General features: G+C 38.9%; 1 protein-coding gene across 2 annotated transcripts in view; it reads right to left on the bottom strand.

Annotated features, from left to right (window-relative positions):
* Positions 1–4811: 4811 nt before the first annotated feature.
* Positions 4812–23863, bottom strand: part of prkcaa (protein kinase C, alpha, a) — a 171678-nt gene continuing 152626 nt past the window's right edge. For both annotated transcript variants that reach the window (XM_083933149.1, XM_083933150.1), the window contains 2 exons: positions 20979–21119; positions 4812–9935 (listed from right to left, as the gene is read on the bottom strand). In XM_083933149.1, the coding sequence (XP_083789275.1) occupies positions 9771–9935; positions 20979–21119 (306 nt within the window). In that variant the 3' untranslated portion in view covers positions 4812–9770. The remainder of the gene's footprint in view (positions 9936–20978; positions 21120–23863) is intronic.

Below are 23863 nucleotides of genomic sequence, written 5' to 3'. Positions count from 1 at the left end.
CAGCGGTATCTGCTAAACTGTCAACAGCGCGGTTCTCTGTGCAAAACGTCGAGTGTGACGTTTATCTTTTGTTAAGATTAAAAATATGTTTTACCTTCACGAAGAAGACTCGTAGAGGAAAGCACCGTTATCCCTCACTCCTTTATTCTTTCTCCTCTTGTTTGTTCCCGTTTAGTCGGTCCGTGTTGTGCCTGTGTGGCGGATGGAATCCCTGGCTGCGTAGCTCGCGCACCACTACTATCCAAGCCAGTACTAACCGCGTGGCGCACTCCAATCTCTGTTCAGGTGTGCGGAGGACAGCAGGGAGATGCTGCGTGCATGTGATGTGCTGTGGTGATAACAGTTTGCACGAGTTCATGGTTCCAGCCGAAGAGGGTACATCCCTGAAGGCCATAAGTTTTCTGCAGATGTTGGACTTAGTAAGTGAAATCCTACACTGAGCTGTTTAGGTGTTACTAGAATTGCATGAACTTTCAGAATTGGACTTTTTGCTCAATTTCACATGGTTCCTAAATTGCACAACATATACTGCATGTTATGAATCAAAACTGCACATATAGTCAGTTGCTTTTTCAAGTGTTATTAATGAATACAGTAAAGGGACTTTCTGTCATTGCAATGCAGTCTGACTGTGACATAAAAGTGTCACTCGACAGCCCTCATAATGCATATTCGCTATGATAACGGTTTGATTACTAGCCAGGCAGCTCTGCCAGCTCCCAAAAAGCCACCATCACTTTTTTTGTACAAAATTCTATTCTTATATCAAAACATGCAGCCAGTTTTCAATTGCTGTAGTGAATAAAGGAAGGATGGATAGTACACATGATAATACATGTTACCACTGACTCTGGTGAACAGCCCTTTTGGCAGACTCAGCTTCTCCTCTTATATTTCTGCTCCTTTGAATTGGCTTCTCCATTGAGACACAACCATGGATTTTACATGCTGTGCCAAAGCAAAAGAGTCTTCAGCAGAATCATTCAGTGGCTTTGGTTCTTTTCTTTTTGTATTGTAAAATGCATCAATGTAACATCTGGTTCATAATTCATGTGGAAGCATATTTGTGTAGTCTATCACATGTTTCCACATGAGTTCCAGAATCTTCTGTGATTGCACAATAAAGTGACTGGACAAATAGATGCAGACCTATTTAAAATAAAAAAAGAAAACTAAATTTAAGTTAAATGCTATTTAATTTTGGTCACATGTTCAGGACGGCATAGGTTTAAAGAATTACGCCACAAGAATTAAGATGTCTTGTTTCTAGGCACCTCTTTGGCGTTAAAATGGAATTGCCTGCGATTCTGTTCTTTCAGAGCCCTCCATCTTGTCGCGTTCGCGTTTTTGCTATTTTGTAAACATCATTGAAACACATTCACCTCTCTACTTCCAGTTCGTCCCCCATATGTTACCCTTTTAAATCCATACCTAATCCTATTACACTTCTGCCCTTACTACAGAAGTGGGATTTCCAATTTGCGATTACAAGTGAATGCAGCATAACGTTAATGATGATCTGGGCCAAGGACTGTCGCCACAGACACGGATAATGAAATAATCAGCATAATTTTATTAGTGGACCATATGATCAGTCACCATTGTTTTAACTCACTCTTTGATAGATTAATACTTAAAAGACAATTAAATAGATGAAGATCTTATGGAGTACAGCTCTAAAGAGTCTGAGCTGCTGTCAGACAAAATTCTGCACAACCTGTCTTTGAACTTATGGATAGTCTTTCAGTCATTTAGGAGGACCAGGTTAATCTTGTGTGTGTGTGTGTGTGTGTGTGTGACCGAACATATAGGCAGGAGGCTGTCATGTCATCAGCTTGGCTCTGACTTGGCCTTTCAAGAAACCACTCATTGACCTCACAGAAAAGAGGTAAAAAGCTTAAGTCTCACACATTTTATCTTTGTGTACTGTCAAAGCAAATGTATCCTACCATTTACTCCTCTGCTTTGACAATCAAACTTCAAAGCCGAGAGCAAAAATTGGCTTCTCCCCGTTGAACACAAAATCAACTTTCCTGGCATCCTTCAGGTATTTGGGAAATACTGAGCCCAGTGCAAGGTGAAGCGAGACAAAGGCATTAAAAATTAAACACCATAATCTGCAGATGGTATTGGACTATGCACAGAACAAAGTGTGGCTCCAAGTTTACTTTTACTTAACTTCAGTATTTTCACAGAGAAAAAGGAAAGTCTAATTGTGTGATTTAAGAGCAAATATCCCTTTTTATAACTCAGGATGATGACACACGGACTCAGAAAACACAGTTGCATGATTTATTTTTTCTTTCACATAAAACACAACTCATTCAGTCAGCTTCTGTAAAACATCATGGCTTAGTCATTATTCAAAAAGATGCTAAAGTGTATCACACTGTAATGACAACGCATCTGTTTTTCTTAAGGCCAGAACAGCTCTCATATACGATTCGGTTGTATATGACTTAGCCTGAGCAGTTTCATAACAGATGAAGAAAGGCTGAAGACGTGTCCACATGCATTTGTGTGTATTGTTTGCGAAATAGAGGGAGGATAAGAGGAACCAGTGGCCTGAAACATATAAGATGTTAAACAAAAGCTTACACACCAGCTGGGTTCCACAGTCAAAACACTGCAGGGCTTTCTCTAATCACATGGCAGCTATAGGCATTTTCTGAAAACGTGAAGTAATGAACACAAGTTCAATGATTCTGTAGAAAATGTCTGCATTGCAGTAATACTACAATGCAGGAGAGAGGGAGCCCATTGAACAATGTTCAAACGCAGAGAAATCAGGATATTTATATATATGTCAAGATATTGCTCCATTATGTTTGGACCTTGTCATTTGCACCCTATCCCCTTTGAGCATGTGACAGTGTTGTGGTTGTCCACCAGAGTCTGTTACGAATATACTTTTAACCCAGGTTTAAGCCACATTTTTATGATACACTGTTTAAGTCTTGGCCGTTTTATGCAAACATATTTTAATATGGTTAAGGATTTTAGTCATCGAACGTCTGGCTCTTGAGTTATTAGAGAAATACGCTGAGCAAACGTTGGCAGCAGCACGGCTCGCAGCCACTCCACCAACATGCTGATCCTAAATCCTAACCATGAGAAGCTGAGGTCAATGACCGCTATGGTGGTGAAGACATCAACAAAATCTTTTGTTATTGTTTTGATTGAGTGACCCCTTGGGCCAGAAATTTAGACAGGCCTATTGTACATTAAAGTTAAGTTAGTACAGGTTTACAGGCTTATTTAACCCTCAAGAACAGAGCAACAGCAAGGATTGAACTTTAGGATTAAAACAGCTTTGCTATACAACAATGTATTGCAAAACCTGTCACTCTAAGCCACCCTTTAGAACATTTGATGCCTACTGAGCTATAGTAATCAACAGCCCACGTTTAAGAAAACATCAGTAAGATAAATTAAAGCTACCAAATGCGTTGTGAAGAGTCGGGGGATATGTATACTGGTTGCAGTTTTGTGAGAGATGGGAGTCCAAGATGGAGGAGAGGTCAAGGATGGATGAAAACTGTTTTTACCTGTATATTCTCTTTTTCTTTTATCTCCTCTTAAAATAAGCACACGCTATCTGTCCTTTGTCCAGAAAGTTGTGATGGCCGCACATGCCGCACACACTTCAGTTTTCTTTAGTGTACACTTAGCAGGCCATTTTCTCCCCCCCCCCCAGCCCAATTGTGATGTGATGCTTCTGTTTCTGACAAAAGTGAGTGCTACACTATTGTCTTCCATCACTAACACCCCTCTGCTTTCTCCAGGCCTCAACCATTCAACTAATGAAGAAGTCTGAAACACCCACACAATTGACAGACTACCTTAACTGTATAAACATGTACAGTATAGGCATCAAATAACACATGCTCCCATATAGCTTATTCATATAGTATATATATGATGATAATGATGCAGAGATACCCACACATATAAGCACTGAACTGAACGGACAAGTACTGTATAAGGAAACACTCAGACATGTCTGCTACTGAACATAGTGCAAAATGATACTAAGCCAGAGACTCAGCTCTCTTTGTATGTCAGGAAAAAATTAAATACCAATAGCAATATTTCTGCTAATACAATGGTTTATATACTATATGATATAGAAATGAAATCAAACTCCTGCCAGTGAATCCTCCAAGAAATATTATAAGAATGTATTATTATTATTATTATTATTATTCAGTGACCTTGTTTTTTTGCTTTCTTTTGAATGAGAAAACCTGACAGGTGATGTGTCACTGTCACGTCAGGTGATGCCACTGAGACAGCTCTCAAAGGGGACATATCCCCACTTCATTCATTCATTCATACTAGTATTTTGGGTTTCTGCGAGAACATGTTCACATGCTTTAAAAAACACATTATTCTTCTCTTGCTGTGCCCCTCCCGATTGATCTGATTGATCAGTGTTTTTGGGTCCCACAATATGTCACTGCAAAGGGCTGCAACAAGGAATGACTGACTTCCTTCTTATATCTAGCACAGTTGTGACATCAAAACGTACGGAAGTCTTGACGGCTTGTTTAAAGATACAGTTTCTGAATACGGGTTGAGTGCATTTATGTGGATTTAGCTTTTTGATTCTTTCACAGTATTTACATCAACCTGCTTTATAATAAAAATCTCACTTTTTACAGTATTTTTAATAAAATAGAATATGCTAATTAAGTTCAAAGTCTCAATTGGCAAAACACTCACTTGCATAAGTATGGATGTCATTTTTCCTTTGTTTATTTGCATTATCATACATTAGGTACAAATGACACAATCAATTACAAGGGATGTAGCTCAGACTCATTTTAAAGGTTTTAGGCTGACAAGGGAAGAAAACAAACATACATCATTTGTAAAATACATTATATTCTTTCTTTTACAGTCTATGTAGATATCTACTGTAAGTTATTTATGTACAAGGACAAGGGTGCTGAGATAATAAATGAACAAAGAGCGGAGAGTTAGAGACTGTGTAACTGTATGGGATAAGGGAGCACAGTGGAGAGTACTGACTAACTACAGAGAATAAAGACATCACACGAGTCATCTAAAAAAAACAGGAACATAAGAGGAGAATTGTAAGAAATCCCAATTCAAAAGAAAAAAACAAAAACATCATGGCATCAAAAAAAAAGACTTAATTATCTTGCCATCCAAATCAATTAAATAACAAACAAAAAAGATGAGGACTTCAAATAGAATGTAAACAAAATAAAACCCCTTTCCCATGTTGCATTAGGGGGGGACCAGTAGAGTGGAAGAAACGGTGGAATTTATGCCAACTGTGTTGAGTGAACAGCACAAGAAAAAGCAACTGCTTTCCTGACCGAATGAGATTTAAAGGGTGAAAGGAAGAGCGCTGTCGATAAGATGATGGATTGACTCGCCCAGGCACTGAGGAAAGAGGAACAGGTAGAGTGGAGGAGGGTGTAGAAGAGATGTCCAGGGAGGGATGGTTCAGTGTGATGAGGCACAGGGGTCATCCTTCAAACAAACCATTATCATCTATCCTTTCATTCATTGACTAAATCCCATCAATCACCTGCTCATTGTTCCTTCGCTCCCCAACGACCATCCTTTGATATTGTCGATAGATATATTAATTAACCCACTACATCCTTCAGTCATTAATAGGCACAGGAAGGTAAAGGTAAAGCAAGCAGACACAGGAGGATGAGTGTAATGGTTATTGGCGTCACTTAACAAAATGTCCTAAAAATTCTGATTTACTCACCAGCTGATGGACCATTTATGTGAACAAAGCTTGCAACATTTTTCTTTTTAAACATTTATTCACATTCATTCATTTGTGAGATGCGCTGAAACACAACATGGCGTAAAACAAAGTAAAACTGAGTGAATTCATTTAACGAGGCTATTTGACAATGGACTGAAAACAGAGTAAGTGGAGTTATGGTATGGAGTAAACATGATGAGTAATAATAAGATATACAGTATATCTGCCAAGTTGGGAAAGGCACACAAGGGGAGAGTAGGTAATCAGTTTTCTATGCTCACACTGACTGACTATTTGATGACATTAAGAAGTAAGAAGTTTGGGAAGCAAGTAATCAAAAATTCTATTAAATGGATGGATCTATTCAGTCAGCACATACAAATTCATACAGTTTGGCTCAGGCAAGACCGCTAAACTTGGGGTATGTACAAGGAATATTTCCCTTCACTTCTGTGAAATCCACTGTGGATGTTAAATCAAATGCTCCACAAGTTGAAATGTTTTTATCTGCCCAAGGCTAGACAGGCAGGGAAACAGAGTACCGTGTATGATGAGTCGTTTATCAAACTGACTGGCATTGTAAAGCGTACTGACACAATGTGCACTGGTATACTCATGGCAGCATGCTATATGTTATTTGGCCAACAGAGTGTACAGCAGGTGTGGCTTTAGGCAGGTCTCAGCCTGCACAGGGAGAAGCTTGTCCATGTGACTACAGCTAGTGCAACGCTGCTTTTGTCAGGTTATGGCGTTTTCCAGATTTGGCACATGCAAACGGCTATATACTATAGGAAACACGGTAGGAGAGCACACCTCTTGAGAAAAACATGGAGAAGATGGATATATTATAAACCTATCAATACTTCCTATCTACTATATCAGTCACACAAGTTTTTTAAATGTGATATATCTGTTGAAACATTCCTGAATTTCTGAGCAGAAACTTGCGAAAAAAAACCGATGACACTGATAGTAACTGACACAAAAAAACAAAAACAAACATTAAACAAAGTGACAACAACACAACATTGAGATTATAACACAGACCCCATTCATAGGACACTAAAGAGCGTGTGGTCCCACCGGTCTAGCAACAAGCAGTGCCTTTGATTCACATCTTACCACAGATCTGGTTTCAGGGTTCCACATCACCCTAAGAAGGTAAACGCAAAAAGGAACCAGGGGCCTAATGTACAAGCTTCTACAGAAAAGAGCACTGATCTAGAACCAGGGACTATGTCTCAGGAAAGAGTATAGTATTAGTATCTATTTAGATTATTAACTGTAATAAGAATATATTCCATGTTCTTTAGCCCTGCAAGCTTCATTGCTTTTGGCAAAATCACTGTTGTTCCCCACTCTTGCTTTCACGCAGCTTACAAATCTGCTGAAAGCTTTACGACCTTGGTGTTTCATTACTGTCACAAGTCTACGTCATTGAAACTTTACTTGTGCGTAATATAGTTACAAAATCTTGTAATCACCTCTTAAAGCTGATCAAAGATCAGCACATTACATTTGGCCAATCTAGAGCTTATACCTTATAGTAATATGCCTCTATTAACTTATCTTTAAAACTTGACCGTTGAAACTTCCCACCTGCCTAAAAATCCATCGGAATCCATCCTTTTTGAATATTATCAGCTGATTGAATGGGCGTTATTGGTTGGTATCACTACCAGATATATGAGGCTGTATGGCCCTACACGAGTTACCACAGTAAGCTGTTTATTATCTATTGGTAAGCTGGGTCACAGACCTGCGTCAATTTAAAAAAATGTAAAAACTCAGAGCCACTGCTCGACCATGCCATTGTAAGATGACATAGTATGAAGAGCGTCAACGTAGAATTAAATGGGCTTCATAAAACAAAATATTCTTAACATAACGTTCTTAACTAACACCACAGACTTTTTAACCTAAACCATGATCTTTTCCTTAACCTAACCAAGTAATGTTTGTTTTGACTGAATTCACAACAGGACTCCCAAACGTCCAAAAGTGACACCATAGAGTCCTGACCAAGCTAATGACCACCTTAACCAAGTGAATGGATAATAAGCCTTCTTCTAACGCCCATTCAATGGAGCAAGAACATTCAAAACAGGTGCAGAATCAACCCTGAATCTAAGTTATGGCCATTATTCTTCAAGAAAGACTTAACAGCTGCAAGTTTTCAAGACTACAAAAGTCTGACTCTTACCACTAAAGTGAGATGAGTGGAGCATCACTTTGAGGTTATGTTGTAACTCTTTGGGGTTTTATACTTAGTAGCATGCAGCCTTTAGAGGATCACATGCATGAATGATTCCTGCCAACAGCATGCAGATACAGAGGGACAGTCAACAGCCAGAAATGCCTCCAATCCACACACAATTTACGGTCAAAACCATTGAATGTGAAAGAAGATACAAGTTTTGATAAATCTGCCAAAACAAATAGAACAGACTTGCTAAATCTTGACTCTATTACAGACATCCAGCTGTTATAAAGTTGACATACATATATTAGTTTGTATAATTAATGTAATAAAAGCACATTCAGGTGGTATAAAAACTGGAATTTGCTATACTCTTTTTAAATAACTCATGATTATTGGACCTATGCGCTAATAGTAGAGGCATCAAAATATGAATCTGATCTAATGGAAGAATAGGTATGAGATTACAAAATAAAAACTAATCTATATTTTAAGACAGCCTCTGCATCTAAAAAAACAAAAGAGTTTTATCTATGCTTGAGGGCAGGAGGCTGTATGCAATATAACTGTGGGTGGTTAATACATAATAATAACATGTTATATTCTAAAAACAAACAAAAAAACAGCTGTTGTTTCCGTTGAGAGATTTATGAGCAATCCGAGGCTTTGTAGGTATGGGCATAGCTTGGGACAGAGTTTTTGGTTGAACACTGACTAATGTTAAAACATGATAACTGTAAACGTTTAGGTTTTTCTTCCTTTTTCCCTAAGGTAGATATAAGAATGTTCTACCACAGCCTACATACTGATTACTATGTGTCCACATAGTGTCCACAAAATTATTGAAAAAGGGGAAGTATACAATCTGCAGCGCAAGTAAGGGCTAGAAAATAGGTGTATGAATTATTACTCATAAAAGCAGGTAAAAAATAACAGTTAGCTAAGAAGCTAAAAATTGGAACCAACTCGGACACACTTTCATACCTATGTGTCTCACATATCTGCATTTTTACAGGCTGCATATTATCTAATTACACATCTGTTTATTCTTTAGTTGATTTTCCACTCAACTGGAAGTTGATTTTCCACTCAACTGGAAGTTGAGACTGGCTAAAATCAAATTGTACTAAAATAGAATTTTATACCATCACCATTAAATTAGAGGGGAAGAAAACTGTAAACACGATACAGAAAACATTGACTCACAAGGTGCTGTTTCAAAGCCTGCACCACCTGTCCTTCATATTTGGCTATAGTGTCTAAACTGCTTTATGTGAGTGTTTTTCAGGTCATTATGTAATATCTATGTTGTGATTATAGATTTGTAAGCATGAAAACCTTTCCCAGAATTAGTTAATCCATGCCTTAAATATTATCTTGGCTGAATGCTCCTTAAATGTTCTCTTGCTTATATCATCTACAGCCATAGATTTTGTTTTTTCTCTAAATTTAATCATATAATAACATAGATACATAAAGCCTGTGTCTTAGTGCCTCTGGTTATGGTAAACCTTCAATAAAAATTGCAACGGTAAAGAGGGACGTCCTTCTCTACAGTACACGCTCATCATTAAACTAAATGAGATTATTTCTTGTAATGGCAGAGAACCATTCTAATCTATATAACCTATACTGGCAAATATAATGTACGGAACAAATACAAATGCCCTAGAATGCTGCTTACAAATAAAACCAATACACAAAGGTTTATGGTTGGCCTTGATCAAGTTGTAGTCAGATATTAGGTTGGTGATTTGCTTTAAGTTGGTGGCAGTGAGGAGGGACTTTCTTCCGGAGGTTCCCCCATCCTTCTCATACGCTGTTACTGACTAAAGGATGAATAAACTGTGGGTTGACAAAAGAGAACCCTGAAAACTCTGCCTGGTCGATGTTGGCGATAACCAGCTCATCTGGCGGTGTGAGCTGGGGCTGGGTGCGTGTGAAGAACTTGTCAAAGTTCTCTGCTCCTTTGCCACACTGTAGAAAAAGAGAGAACAGAAGAGGGAAATGTTTAAATATAAGGTATATAAAATCATATTTAGAGTGCAAGACGACTGACGAGACAGACATGAAAAATCTGGAGCACGAGCGGAAGTGTGCGCATGGCATTTCTGTGAAGGCAAAACACATTCAGCACAATTTGTTTTTAACTTCTGGGAACTTTCCCAGATTATCCCAAAGCACAGGAAATGCATCTTTCTCAAACATCAGCAATCACTGCTATTGTCATCATTTATATTACTAAATGAAATCCTGTAGGGCTGGGCAACTAGGCAATGTGCATGGACAATACAACAAGCAACATTTGTTACTTTTCCCACATCAGACCGTCCATAGCAAAAAAAAAAAATAAAAAAGGACTGGATAGGTTGACTGTGCAATCATCTTATTACGACCCATATCTATCTGTCTGGGCGAAAGGATGGGTCAAACAAACTTTCACCTAGGAGACCGCTGTTCGTGTCTCATGTGGAACCAAAGATCTTTTAAAAAAGGTTATCCAACATAACCACGTCCCAAGGACGTAACTACGTCCCATCATTATGTCCATTACAAACTTACTCATTTTAAGCCAATCCATGACCTTTTCCAAACCCTAACAAGGTAATTTTGTGGCCTACAATTAACCAAGTAGTTCCGTTTCACAGTGTTAACCACATGTTTCAAACCATACTACCATTTAACAACCTTAAATAGAACAGTCATACATGTTATTTTAAAAATCATTGGCAAACAACCCTAGTCCCACATCTACCTGTTGACTACTTCAAATGCATCTTCACCTGCCCTCTGACCTACATAAAAACAAGGAACATTTGACACCTGATCCCCCAGTGTTCCCATTGCTATATGCAGTAAGGGGTTAACAACATCCAATTACATGCTCTACATCTCTTTCACCTGAATCGCAATGCACCCATCTGAATACCAAAGCAACATCTGCCCAGCTGTGAAACAGCAATGCAGATTCCAGTTAACAAGGCCCAGGATTGATTGTTTGAGAGGAAATTGTGTCAGGACCTCTGCAACAAGGCACGCAGCGTTTGCTCTGACGTCATAACCCGCTGCGATACGGCTCCTTTATCTCAGCTCAGACGTGATACATACGTACTTTTTTTGTCTGGACAGTGAAACTACTCCTCCAGTGAAACAAAAACAGCAACATCATCAAGGTGCAACAAGGTCACAAAATGGTTAATTACTAATAATCGTGTTCATAAGAGGGAGGCGAGCTGTCAGTATTTAACGGGAGACATCAAAGGCGTTTTCATGTTTGTGTGATGAGAGAATAATCAAATTATATCAAAGACATGGAAACGGATCATGTAACATGGTGGATGAAATTAGCACTTAAGAGAATTTCTCAGCAAAGGAAAGTCATGTGCATGTTTGGAGATGTGCTCATGCATCTCATTTAGTTGCTGCAGTGATATTCCCTTTGAGTGAGAAAAAACACACTTGACAAGTATGACCACTGTTGCTTTCAAGATAAAAACTACTTTTTGTAACACTTTCTACCAAGACCACATCTATAGTGCACTATGCAGGCATTCATAGTGGATAATAATGCATTCATTACACTTTATGACTACACCCATAAACACACATAATGCTTTCTGTTGCACTTTATCAAATGCCATGAAACATTATTGATGTGACTTATAATGAATCATAAATTCAAAGTGTCTTATGGATGTTCTTGACTAGTTATACACCAGAGGTTGACTGATGGGGTTTATAATACATTATGGCTACCTATACTCACCTATACACACCTCAACAGTCAACTGTAATAAGGACTCAGAATACTGTAATAGGCCATGCCGTATCATAAGTTATCATCGTATTGTAGTGTCAAGCAAAGTGAAGTACTTGATGCATCTATAATAATACAAGTTTATCATAACATTACATTGTTGGTGGTATGTATAGTGTAATTCAATTTCATGCATTTAACATATTTTTTGCTGCACCACAAGTGCTTTAGATGTAAAAAGCCAAAATGTAGAGAATCACACGTATATGACTATAGCATACTATTGGTCCTCACTACAGTTGATTGTTGAGATCTGTATGGGTAAATATAGGTAGGCATTATGTATTACAAACCTCATCAGTCAACCTCTAGTTTATAAACTAGTCAGGAATATCAAAAAGACACTTGAACTTATAATTGAGTATAGGTCACATCTATGCTTTATGACGTAGTTGATGTAGTGAACCAGAAAGCAATACATGTGTTTATGAGTGTAGTCACGGATTCTGATTTACCACGAATGCCCTCATAATGCACTATAGATATGTTTTTTTTTTTTTTTTTTTTTAAATAAAGTGTTACCCAAATGGTTTATTTATATTGAGTTAAGTATTTCTAGAGAAGTGGTTACAGAGCACAGATGCAATTTTGAGCTCAGATGAGACTATTGAGATTTGTATTACTTATTTGCTCAGACTGGGGCAAAACATAATATTTTTAATGTTACAATTAATAAATAATAACCATTTCCAACACTAGGAGGAGACCAGGAAACCACTGAAACATCTGTTTTATCTCCTTCCAAGCTAATCTTGTTTCTGGCACTGTATATTCGCTTGCAGTGAATCTGCTCCTGCCACTGGAGTAAATCTGTATCCTCTTTTATGGAAGATGTGCTCAGGGGGGTACTCTCTCTTTAACACAAAATTGCCAGCGTGCCTTGATACCTACCTGCCACCCTTTCAGAGGAGATAAAACAAGATGAGTTAATTTTGTCATGACTGATGTCAGCCCCAACCACACAATAAAAGTGTACCATACAAATCTAACCCTGCACCAGGACTGTACTACAAACTCAAGGCCATTTATTTTTTTAAAAAGCAGTCAACCTCACCTTTGCACTCTTTCTTGTGAATCAATAGCTTTGACTATAATAATTCTGTCCACACTTGACACTTTTACACACCTGTAACTCAATGGCATCAACTACAGAGATCTCAGGCTGGGTGCAATAGACGTCATGAAACTGCAAGAAAAGTGCTTGACCATATTTCAATCATATTTAGACTATCACGCCAAATGCACTAAATGCGCCAATTGCGTCATCCCCAGGATGATGATGCGAACCCGCCTATATAAAATGTTTTCACCCGCTGTTTCCTTTCTCTTATCATCCATGGCTGAGATAACCACTGTTGCTGCATTGTAACTGTTGTTGAAGCTCTGGGTGCCCACATACCGCTACTATTATCTACTCCTCCATTGTTGACAAGTAGTACTTCTCCTCACCCACTGCATCACGCGATTCAGCTGAAAAGTTAAATATTTTCAACTTGAGCGTTGGACGCAATAGATGTGAATATCGATCGATTTTCATGTTGCGAGTAAAGCGCAGCTCGTCTTGAAATCGTGTATTCAGATTGACACTATGTTATAGCACTTCTTCTATCACGTCCTTCGCTTACGGTTTGAACGCGGCATTAGAGAGGTGAAGTTTCTTTATTGTTGGCTTTTTATTGAAAATGAATATTGTAAAACTGCCTAAAAGAACAGCAGAGACAAAGGTTACTTGGTCCATGAAGAGGAGTTTTTTTTGTTTGTTTTAAGTGTGTTTCAGTAAGTCCACCCACACACACCGGGCACACCTAAATGGAGGCATACACTCCAATATGCACACACACACTTTACACTAAGACACAGTGCACCTCTTGATTAGCATCCGTGTTCCTTAGGAGCTACTGTTCTGCTGTCAGCTGTGAGAATAACCGACTGAGAAGCCAAATGCCTTGGGGCTCTGACACAGTGCTTGAACAGGAAGAAAGGAGGATGGCAACCATAGCACCGTTGTCATAGAAATAAACATTGGTGCATTGAACTCAAAGGGCTGTTGTGACTGCATATTGCAAGATTTCACCAAACATTACATCAGAGTTTCAGGTACTATAAGCATACAGTATGAAGCATTAAAATGTAAGATATTGAAGAAGCAACTTTTAGCTTTAATGTCATTCTGGGATTTAGGGCATGGACGTGATATGAATGTGGGCAGCGCTTGGTGCGATGCACACAGAAATCCATGTAGTCGGGTTAAGTTGTCCACAGTCCTAGACTGTCTTGGGTGAAATGCAGAACAGAGGACAAAACTCAGAGGTTGCACTTCTAACTTTGGATGACATATACAGTAGCTCCTGTCAGTGAGTTGAGTGTTAATTCGCTGATGTTCATTTTGGTCATGTGTGACCCGTTATTCTTTCTGTCCAATGGTGGTTGTCTAATGCCTAAACATTAGCTAGATAAAGCTTTTAAGGTCAATTAGTTGTTTTTTTTTGACCATGACAGATTGTTGAATCTGGATATCCTTGATCCTGTTCCTCCACTGATCCACACAGTTGAAGATGATTTGTTTTTGAAAAAAAACATGAAAAGAATTAGATATAATTTCCTAAAATATAAAATTCGTTTTTTATTGTTGCTATATGACTTCATGACCAACTGTGACCTGTCTCCGAAGCTCTTGACTGACTCGTGATTAATTTGCCATATCCACTGCTGTCCTACATTCACAGACAAGACACGTAGGCGCGTGTGTGTATGCAGTGTGTTGTGATTATTGTGTCAGTGCGTCTTTGTGTGTGTCAGCAGCTGCTTGCGTTTGTGTGTTTAGAAAATGTCTGCCTGTGTTTGTCAAGCAAACACACTATAGTATAAAGGCACAGACATTTCTATTTTTATTCCCTTATTTTTTTTATTTGTGAGGCCAGACAAAACACGTCAGACGAAGTGAACGCAACAGAACATAAGAAGACAGACATTTCTAAATTGTGTGTACACTCTGATCCACTAACACCAGAGTGGATAGAAGGCTGGACATACACTTTAAGATCCGTTTGTTGTCTCTGACTGTACTCTCTTTCACATTCTCCAGCATCCTTCCACAAGTCAACGAGAGACATCCCTTCTGCATCTCTCTGACCATCCGTCGCTCAAGTGAAGCAACACATTTTTCACTCTGACCTCCACTGACGATTGCCAGCACCAAGATGTGCCTTTTTGGACCACAAAACAGTTACTATCTGCTATCGAGCAGAATTGCTACCAGTGTGTAAAGCAAAGCATGTGCAGGATGGGGATCCGGCTGCCAAACTAGCTTTGCGGAGAAAATGTTTGACATACAGACTTCATTTTTATATATGTATTCTTGTTCAAAAAACAAATGCACTGTCTTAATATACCTGTATTCACCCTCTATCTGAAATGCTTTGTTTTATTGCACCCCACCCAAAAATAAATGAATACGGGCTGTGTGCATTTCCTTGTGGATTGAACGTTTTGAAATGTTCACAGTATTTATATTTCACTGCTCTCCTGAGTTGAATACAGATCAAAAGATTAGCTCAACAAAAAAAAACAGGGGAAATGTAATAATGAACCATGGTCATGAAAGTCTGCACCATTGCCTTTAGGATTTTTCCAGAAACATAAACTTGCCCTTTGAAAAAAAAAGAAAAGTAAGGTCTAACTTATCCTATTTCTCATTGTGTGATTCAGCCAACCCTTATGTGGTGAGAACAAAGCAATTATGCTGTTGATTCATCCTCCCATACAAAGTGACATAGTGTCCTATATTGGTTGATAACCTACTTTCGCTCATCTTTAATCTCTGTCCGTCTCTCTCTGCACACATACAGGCATGTACGCCTCTGCACTCAAGCATATTAAAAGAACACTCAGCTGCTTAGGATGGTAAATGAGTGCCCTCCTCCAATAAGAGCTATGCCATGTGGGATACAGGGTGTGAGTGTATCTCTCTCTCTCTCTCTCTCTCTCTCTCTGAAGGGGATCTATGCTTGTCACAATCTCCCCCCAATATCTTGCCTTGTTTTGATGAATTGTGAGTTTGTCGTTAGCACTGAACAGCTTTTAGATGAAGTCTTTGAACTGTATGGTAATACGTATTACTTTATTTTCACTGTATTATTTCATGAATGTGTAATGTGAGTAAATCACAAAGCACAGTTGAATTCATGGTGCAGAAATCTAAAGAGGAACCTAACATGACCACTAGAGCTTTGTCTACACATGCTTACATACTTTTTGCCTACGTCTTTTTAAACCGAGTTTTATGAACTCCTGCATCATTTACAAATATATTTTTCAGGGTTAGGGTATCCTCCCTCCCACCCTTGAGCAACCCAACTGCGCAGTGGCCAGCAGATCACACTGTGGTTGGACTTAGCCTCCAGTGTGAATAAGTAATTGTCTGCCCCCCCCAGGCAAATATACACACACAAACAGACTGAAAATGCTTCCTTTTATGTTCTGTAAGTTAAAAGAGAAGAGATTCAGTAAAGTTGCAACCATCTGTGCCTTTCGTGTTCATCCAGCTACAGTGAGTCACAACTCATCCATATTGCCATAATTTTCTGTGTGAGAGAAAGAGAGAGAAGAGAGAGAGAGAGAGAGAGAGAGAGAGAGAGAGAGAGAGAGAGAGAGAGAGAGAGAGAGAGAGAGAGAGAGAGAGAGAGAGAGAGAGAGAGAGAGAGAGAGAGAGAGAGAGAGAGAGAGATACACTCACACCCTGTATCCCATTAGGCATGCATCCTGAAAGGGACTGTTCCAAGACTTCTGTGCAGTGACTAAGTCCTCCCACCCTTTCTTGCCCTGATTCCCTCCTTCATCCACTGATCCCATCACTATCAATCAGCAACTTCCGATATGACCTACTTTCTTTGTCCTTCTCTGCTCCCTTCAGCCATAAAGACGTTCGGCCATCTACAAGTGGGCGTAAAACTCATGGCCATTAAGTCTGTTGTACTCAAGGAATTAGCCTGATTTCTTGTCGGATGTGACTGGCTAGTTGTGTGCTTGTTGTGTTACCTGCAGTATTAGATAGTATAGACGGTGACAGCATCCAGCGCAATAAATATGGATCAACAATGACTGAGTGTGCACACACACACTGTGTCCTCTGTGCTGTCTTGAGCTCTGGTCCTATACACATATGGTCTGAATGTCTCAGCTGGGTGCAGCCGGTGTATTGATTGCAATTCCACAGCTGTCACAGGCGGATGAAGTGAGATTGAGCAGGGATAGGAAAAAGGAACGAGGAGGAAGAGTGGATTAGAAAGGCAAAGTTAGACTAGGTGAAGGGTGAGAAGGAGGTGTATAATGATAGCCATTTGGTGGTAATGAACCCAGAAACAGCACTGTATTACATGGCATAGTGAGATTGACATGATTGGTCGTTATAAAGCAAGCTGTGGTGTTACGAGAGTATTCAACTGACTTTCCCTTACTCTCTTTCCACCTTTCTCATCTTTTACCTGTAGCTGCATCAAAAAAACAGACCCATGCAAGCATGCACTTTGCAAAAGGACATGCACCCAACTCCCTGCAACTTCAGCGTGGACAAAAATCAAAGCACATAAGCTTTCCTTTCTCGCATTGATATTGATTACCCCCCCCCCCCCCCATACACATCAGCAAAAAGACACAGAGACGAGGCGTTCATGCATGGAAATCTTCCTCCCCTGCTTTTCTCAATCTCTGTTAACCTTCGCTTTCTTTAACCTTCCCACATACGTACATTTGCTCATACCAACGTAAACACACAAAGCACACAAAGCATTTCCAGGACACCCAGCACGTCCACTGAGCGGGAGACTACATGGACAAAGAGGTCAGGATTCACCTTATAGGAGGAACTGGAGCCCTTGAGGGTTGAAACAGAAAAGAACTACAATATTTAAAATGAACGTGTAACGGACACACACGCACGCGCAAGTGCACGCGCACAAGCATGCGCGCACACACACACACACACATACAGTGGGTGTGCATGATCATGTGTAGTCTCAACTGATTTCAAAACTACTTCTTACTGTGCAGCAAAATGTGAGCTATATGAGATATGCATTCATAATAAATGCATGTTACATTAATTATACATTCAGATGAGAGGCTTTGAAATTACTTACGGCCCATAATACACATTTCATAATGAGCCTGCAGCTGTGTTTTGACTATACAAAGGAGTGTCATGTTGAGGCAGTATCATTTAAATATGTATAAAAATACATATATCCACATCAGTTTATGTTTAACAGTGCTATTTATTGAGGAAACATATTAATTTATGTATTTTTACTGAAGTCTATCTGTTTTTACCAAACGACTGTATATAATGCTGGTGTAGTCCCAACTCTGGTTTTGCAGTCAGTATGGACTCACTTCAAACTCTGATATTCATCTTGGAGTGGGTAGTGGATAACACTAATGATATAACTTTGTCCTTGTGTTTTACTCCAAATTCTTTACATACATGCCCAGCACTCATCAACTGTTGATGGGAGTGTTACAAAGGACTGCAATCGGATTACATCAGCTATCTCGACACAATATCAATACATCTGTAATAATATACTGTAAGTCTAGTAAAGTCAAGTACATCTCATATCTAAAAACACATTGGAGTGCCAACAATGGGTCTATTACATATGTGCAATTAGCTGTGTGATGCTTGTGTGATGGTTATGCAATAACAGTGTAATTATATTATACTGTAACCTCACAGAAGTCCTAGGTTAACAACTGTGTAGTATGCTGCAGGAATGGGTACTAAATCCTGGAAATGAGTTGGCATTTTTGCACTTCCGGTGCCTTCGTCTCAAAGTCATGGGCTTTTTAGAATGGGTTTGATGTCAGATGCATGAAATAAGATTTGCGGTTAACAAAAGAACACATAAAATATGTGGGTAAATACCCCACACTTTTGAAGCTTTAAAGTTTCTTAAAAAAGGCAGCTGCTAATGGGTGGCCAAATTAGACTACAAACGTCATCACATCATCGTTAAATTGTAAATGGTTGTGTATGTAATTACAATACATCAAATTTTGATGCACCATCAGTAGAAAGGATACAATATCCATGAAAGCGAGATACAATATAGTCTGTCTTGATATCCACTATTGACTGCAATTAATCACTGCTAAGAGTTGTCTTTATACTAAGTGAAGAATTTACTGAAGCTGAGTGACTTAGCTCTGAGTTAAAGCAATTCTCATCTTTCTGGCATGTCACACAGCCCTTAGTAAAATTTGAACATGAACCACACCGCCTCCCTCCAAAGTACCCCCTTGTTGCCCCTGCCTGACCTCTGACCTCCCTCCTCCCCTGACATGTGCCGTGAGAAAGTGAGCAGCGCAAGTGAAACGGAGCAATGGATGACAGGCATGAAGCTCATTTTGGAACGAATAAAATGATTGGTCAGACTTTTATCAGAAATATATGAGAGGTGAATATTGATGAGTTTCAACACCTGCAGGATTTCTTTCACATTTTAGTGTGCCATACATTCAGGCGCTTTTTAAGTTTACAAAAGAAAAGTGTAAAAATGCCTGTACAGTAAGCTTGCTTTAATAAAAAAAACATATATTAATTTCTTGAAGGAATCGCCTAAATTACAAAGGGAATTTTGTTCCACTTACCTGAGTGACTGCTCCAAACGACACTTTCACAGCAACAGAATTATAAGATACAACCTTGAGACAAACCACCCCTTTGTCTTCATTTTCCAAAGACGTTTCACCTGATATTAGATTTTAAGTAAATCTTCCTTGATTTATGCATTTTTGAAAAGGCCATGGAACATGTTCAGTGGGTTTAAAAGGTACATGCCAAGTAAAGTGCATTATGGTCTTCTGACATATTCTCTCTTCACTTTCTTGCAGGTCAAAGAGAAATATTCTCTACCAATGCAAGAGATCACCTTATGCATTTGAAATCCGTTTTTCACAATCCAATTACTTTCAGGTAGTTTTGCTGATTTCTAAACACTTGCCTGACAGAAACGTGTTTGGTTTGGAGTCTTGAGCAACACAATATGTCAGCATGAGCACAGGGTGTGTGAGTGTAAATGCGTGTGTTTCAGTTACAGAAGATGAATTGCAATTTGCTGAGGTGGTCCTCTGAAACATCTGAGCAGATCAGATTTAGGCATGAGCTTTTTAAAGCCCTTACTGTCCAACCAAGACTATCAGTAACGGAGAGGAAAAGACAGGAATATTTTTATGAATTCTATTTTAAGCATTTCAACGATATTCAAAAAAGTTGATGTTCAAACACAATATATAACTCACAAATATCTTTGTCTGGATTGCTTCATTATGCACCACCAGTCCTATTCAATTGTATCTGATCACTGTGTAAACAATGCACACTGTGAATAACTTATACCGTATGGTATTTGCAACTTTCATATATAATATAAAATATGATTCAAATTTATCCTGTAGTCAATACTTATTCACCTTAAAAGATAATCAAGTCAAATACTTTCAATACTTACAAGTAAAAAATGCAAAAAACTGTACTCAGGGACAGCAACAAGAGAAGTTTTGAATAATAACCTTCGCTGACATCTTACTGAAGACTCAGGTACTGCACAAGTTGGTAAACAAACCGGAGCGGGAGTTTCAGTGGATATTTCAGTCACATGCCTTATGTATATCATGATTTATTCGCTCAGTCGATACACCAAATTTTCCACGTCAGTCAAGCATAAAATGTTTCAACACTCTTTTTTAAATTTACTGTATTTAAACTCCATTTTTTTTAGTGCTCAAATAAAAAATGTGCATAAAAACAGGTGAAGAGTTGTACTAAGTGATGGTACTACTGTCCCTCTCCTACAGATGTGATGCATGTCGACTTACCAAAATACTGATCCGGTGTAGGTAAGAAAATCACTTCATCTCAGAAAATACCTGTTTGCTAGCATTATGATGCATTTTGCACCAAGTACCCATATGAAAATAGAGCTCAAAGTAGCAACATTTCCTCTGTGACAGGAACAGAGTGCGATGGGAAATGTTGCCATATATTAATAAAGGCTGAACTCAAATGATAGAGGGTACCAATCATCATGGCCATTGTTACAGTAATTATACCAAATGCCATCACACTTGATTAAACTTTGATGTGTAAATCAAACCCTAAGTAAGTTCATTGCCAACTGCAAAACTGTACCGTGTGCAAAACTTACCACTTTGGGCTTGAAGGGAGGCTGTATCTCCCTGTTGGCGAGGCGTTCCCAGTCAATGCGTCTGAAGAAGGCATGTTCTCTGATGTCCCTCTCTCCCTCAAGGCTGCAGCCCAGACGCTTGGATGGGTGTTTGGTCATCAGCTGCTCATAGTAATAAACAAAAAGGAGGACATGGGGTTACAATAAAGAGACCATGGGCCCTATTTAGCCCTATGGCGCATGATCTAAAGTGCATAGCCCTAGTGTATCCAGGTTGTGCCCGGAACCACTTTTGATAGCTTGATTTGACAGTGCATATACATGTGTACATTTGTTTAGTGATTTACCTAATGATCAGTCAAAATATCATAGGACATTTATGCAGCAAAACTAGTTTGACAGGAAACTTGACAGGGAACTAAACTTTTAGCTTTTGAAATAATCCATTAAGTTACTCGTGTAAATGTGCACAGGGGAGCAGCAGCAAACAGCCGCTCTAATCTGCTCAAGTTTAAAATGGGATAACGATTTCTGGGCATGTAAATGACAACTGCGTTGGTCTCAAACTAGAAGAAGAAGAAGAATTCCTTTATTTGTCCCGCAATGGGGAAATTCAATTTTCACTTTATTATTATTATTTTTCATTTTACACACACACAGGTCCGAAATACACACACACATGCACAGACTGGACCTATATACATGCAATTAGTGGAGGGAGCAGTTGGGGGTTATGGGCAGTTGCCAGTTCATCTCCTGGGCACTGCCGAGGTGGCACCCTCCGGTTCCAAGCCAAGTCACCTATGGACTGAGCTACTGCCGCCCCCAACTATCAACTAGCAATGATAGTTGTGCTGCGCTGTGCCAAGTGGAAGATAGAGCCCTTATAACTTTTACAGTCATTCAGAATCACAGTGGGGATTGTTCTTATAGTGTGTAATCTTTCTTCAGTGTCTTGAGTAAATTGGGAATACTTTGATTTAGCAGATCAAAGAAAAACAATGAGCATTATCATGTGGATGCATCTCTCTCAAAAGCGGTTGGTTTCTCCCACTTCTGAGTTTTTTCACTCATGTGTTTTGGAATGTGATTTCACCTCTTTTCTGGGTCAGTAAGTGACTGCTAAACAGATGGGTCTGGACAAGAGTGATATAATTGCCTGGCTGCTTGAATTTCTAAGTGTATATTTTTTATATAAATATTTGTACATTACCACTCCCACCTCAATGCAGTGATTTGTTCTGATTGCTAAGGTAGGGAAAGAAGCCTCTGGAGATGGACAGAGAGACTTGTGGGTTTCAGTATTGACAGTCCAAGGACAAAATTACTTATTTGTGCACTGGAAATTAAAATAGCGCTTTCTTGTTGTAGACTGAGCTAGTTTAAATGTTTAAATATGCTGGCTTTCATGCTCTGGTCTTGTAGCAAATCTTCTTGAAATGATACCAGGATATGCATTCATAGTCACACAAGTATCCAAGACTGCAGCACCTCCAGTTAAATCCCTAATCTGTAATGCACACCTTAATATGCAGCTCAGTCACCTTGGCAGTTCTGAATTATAGGACATGTTTTTCACTCACACTTGATGTGTTTTATTGTTCCCTCTCGAAGAGAGCAATAATGTTAAGCTAGGTTACTACAGTCTCTGACACAAACACTTCCAGTTCTACAGTAGACTCTCAGACAGCTTTCATTACCGAACTTCCCCAAAATACAGTATTTGTTTTATGATGACATTTTGCTAGGTTATCTTAAAGGAATAGTATATGATTTGGGAGATCTTTTTGCCAAGAGTGATGCACTTTGCTTCATTTGGGCTCGGTTTTTCTCAAGAGCTGACTGGCAGCTGAGAAGCTCAAAATGTCCTTTTTTCCCTAATGCACATAAAAAAAATGGGGGAAACAACCTCAAAAAAAAATTATGCTGTCAAGCTTTCCTGCCACCAAGCTCTGCTATCATGTTCTTTCTCTCTTGTCGAGTTCCACTCTATTAATACAACAGAACAAAGATGTGTATATACAGGTAATGTCCCATCTGTCTTATTACCTTATTTAAATCTAAAGGCATTTCACTCTATATAATTACATTTTTTCAGCAAACTGATTGTTACTATTGACCAATAGATGCACATTGCAGCATTGCTTTAGATTAGCAAAAACGTCTGTTGGTCTGCAGAATATGCAAAAGGACAACAAAATGTGCAGTTACAGACATCAAGTGGAAAAATACATTACTGCTACTGCCAGATTTCTGTTCTTTAACGTTTTGAATACAAATATAATTTAAGAGATAGGACAATACTAAATGTCATGCTAAAATGGCACATTTTTCTGTGTTTAACAGCTACTTGCAGGATTTTTGCAGGGAACTAGCAGAGTGCATTCAGCTGGCAGAGTACATCAGACAGCTGTTGACATGGTAGAAAAAGTCATTTGCAGCTTTCTATCTGTTCACACGACTGTCACTGACAGTGAGACAGCATCCTGCTGCAAATACGAGGCTGTCACCATTAAAATGACACACCTCACCGACTGAAATGTTCTTGAAACTGACTGACTGCTATTCTACCACCATGTCAATCAAAAGCTCAACCCTTTTAGTTTTTCAAACTTGAGCACTTGAAATACTTTCTTTAGAAAAATGAAAAAAGAAAATGTGGTGTTGACATTTCATGCAGAGCAGTTGATCATTATGACTGCACACTGTTAGCACTCTAATCGCAATGGCTCCACCGTGGCATAAACTGTCAGCAAAAGGTTGCAGGTTCATAAAGTAAAAAAAAGAAAACTTCAAAGTTACCCTGCTGTTTTGTGCTGACAAGATCAAATCGTTAGATTTCACAGGACGGGAGGGAAGGGAGAAAGAGAATGATGAAGAAAAAATAAAGCAGATGGGGTCTCAAA

Source organism: Echiichthys vipera (genome assembly GCF_963691815.1).
Source record: "Echiichthys vipera genome assembly, chromosome: 2".
Lineage (NCBI taxonomy): Eukaryota > Metazoa > Chordata > Actinopteri > Perciformes > Trachinidae > Echiichthys > Echiichthys vipera.
The sequence above is the reverse complement of the archived record's forward strand: the minus strand, read 5'-3'. Positions and strand labels throughout refer to the sequence as shown.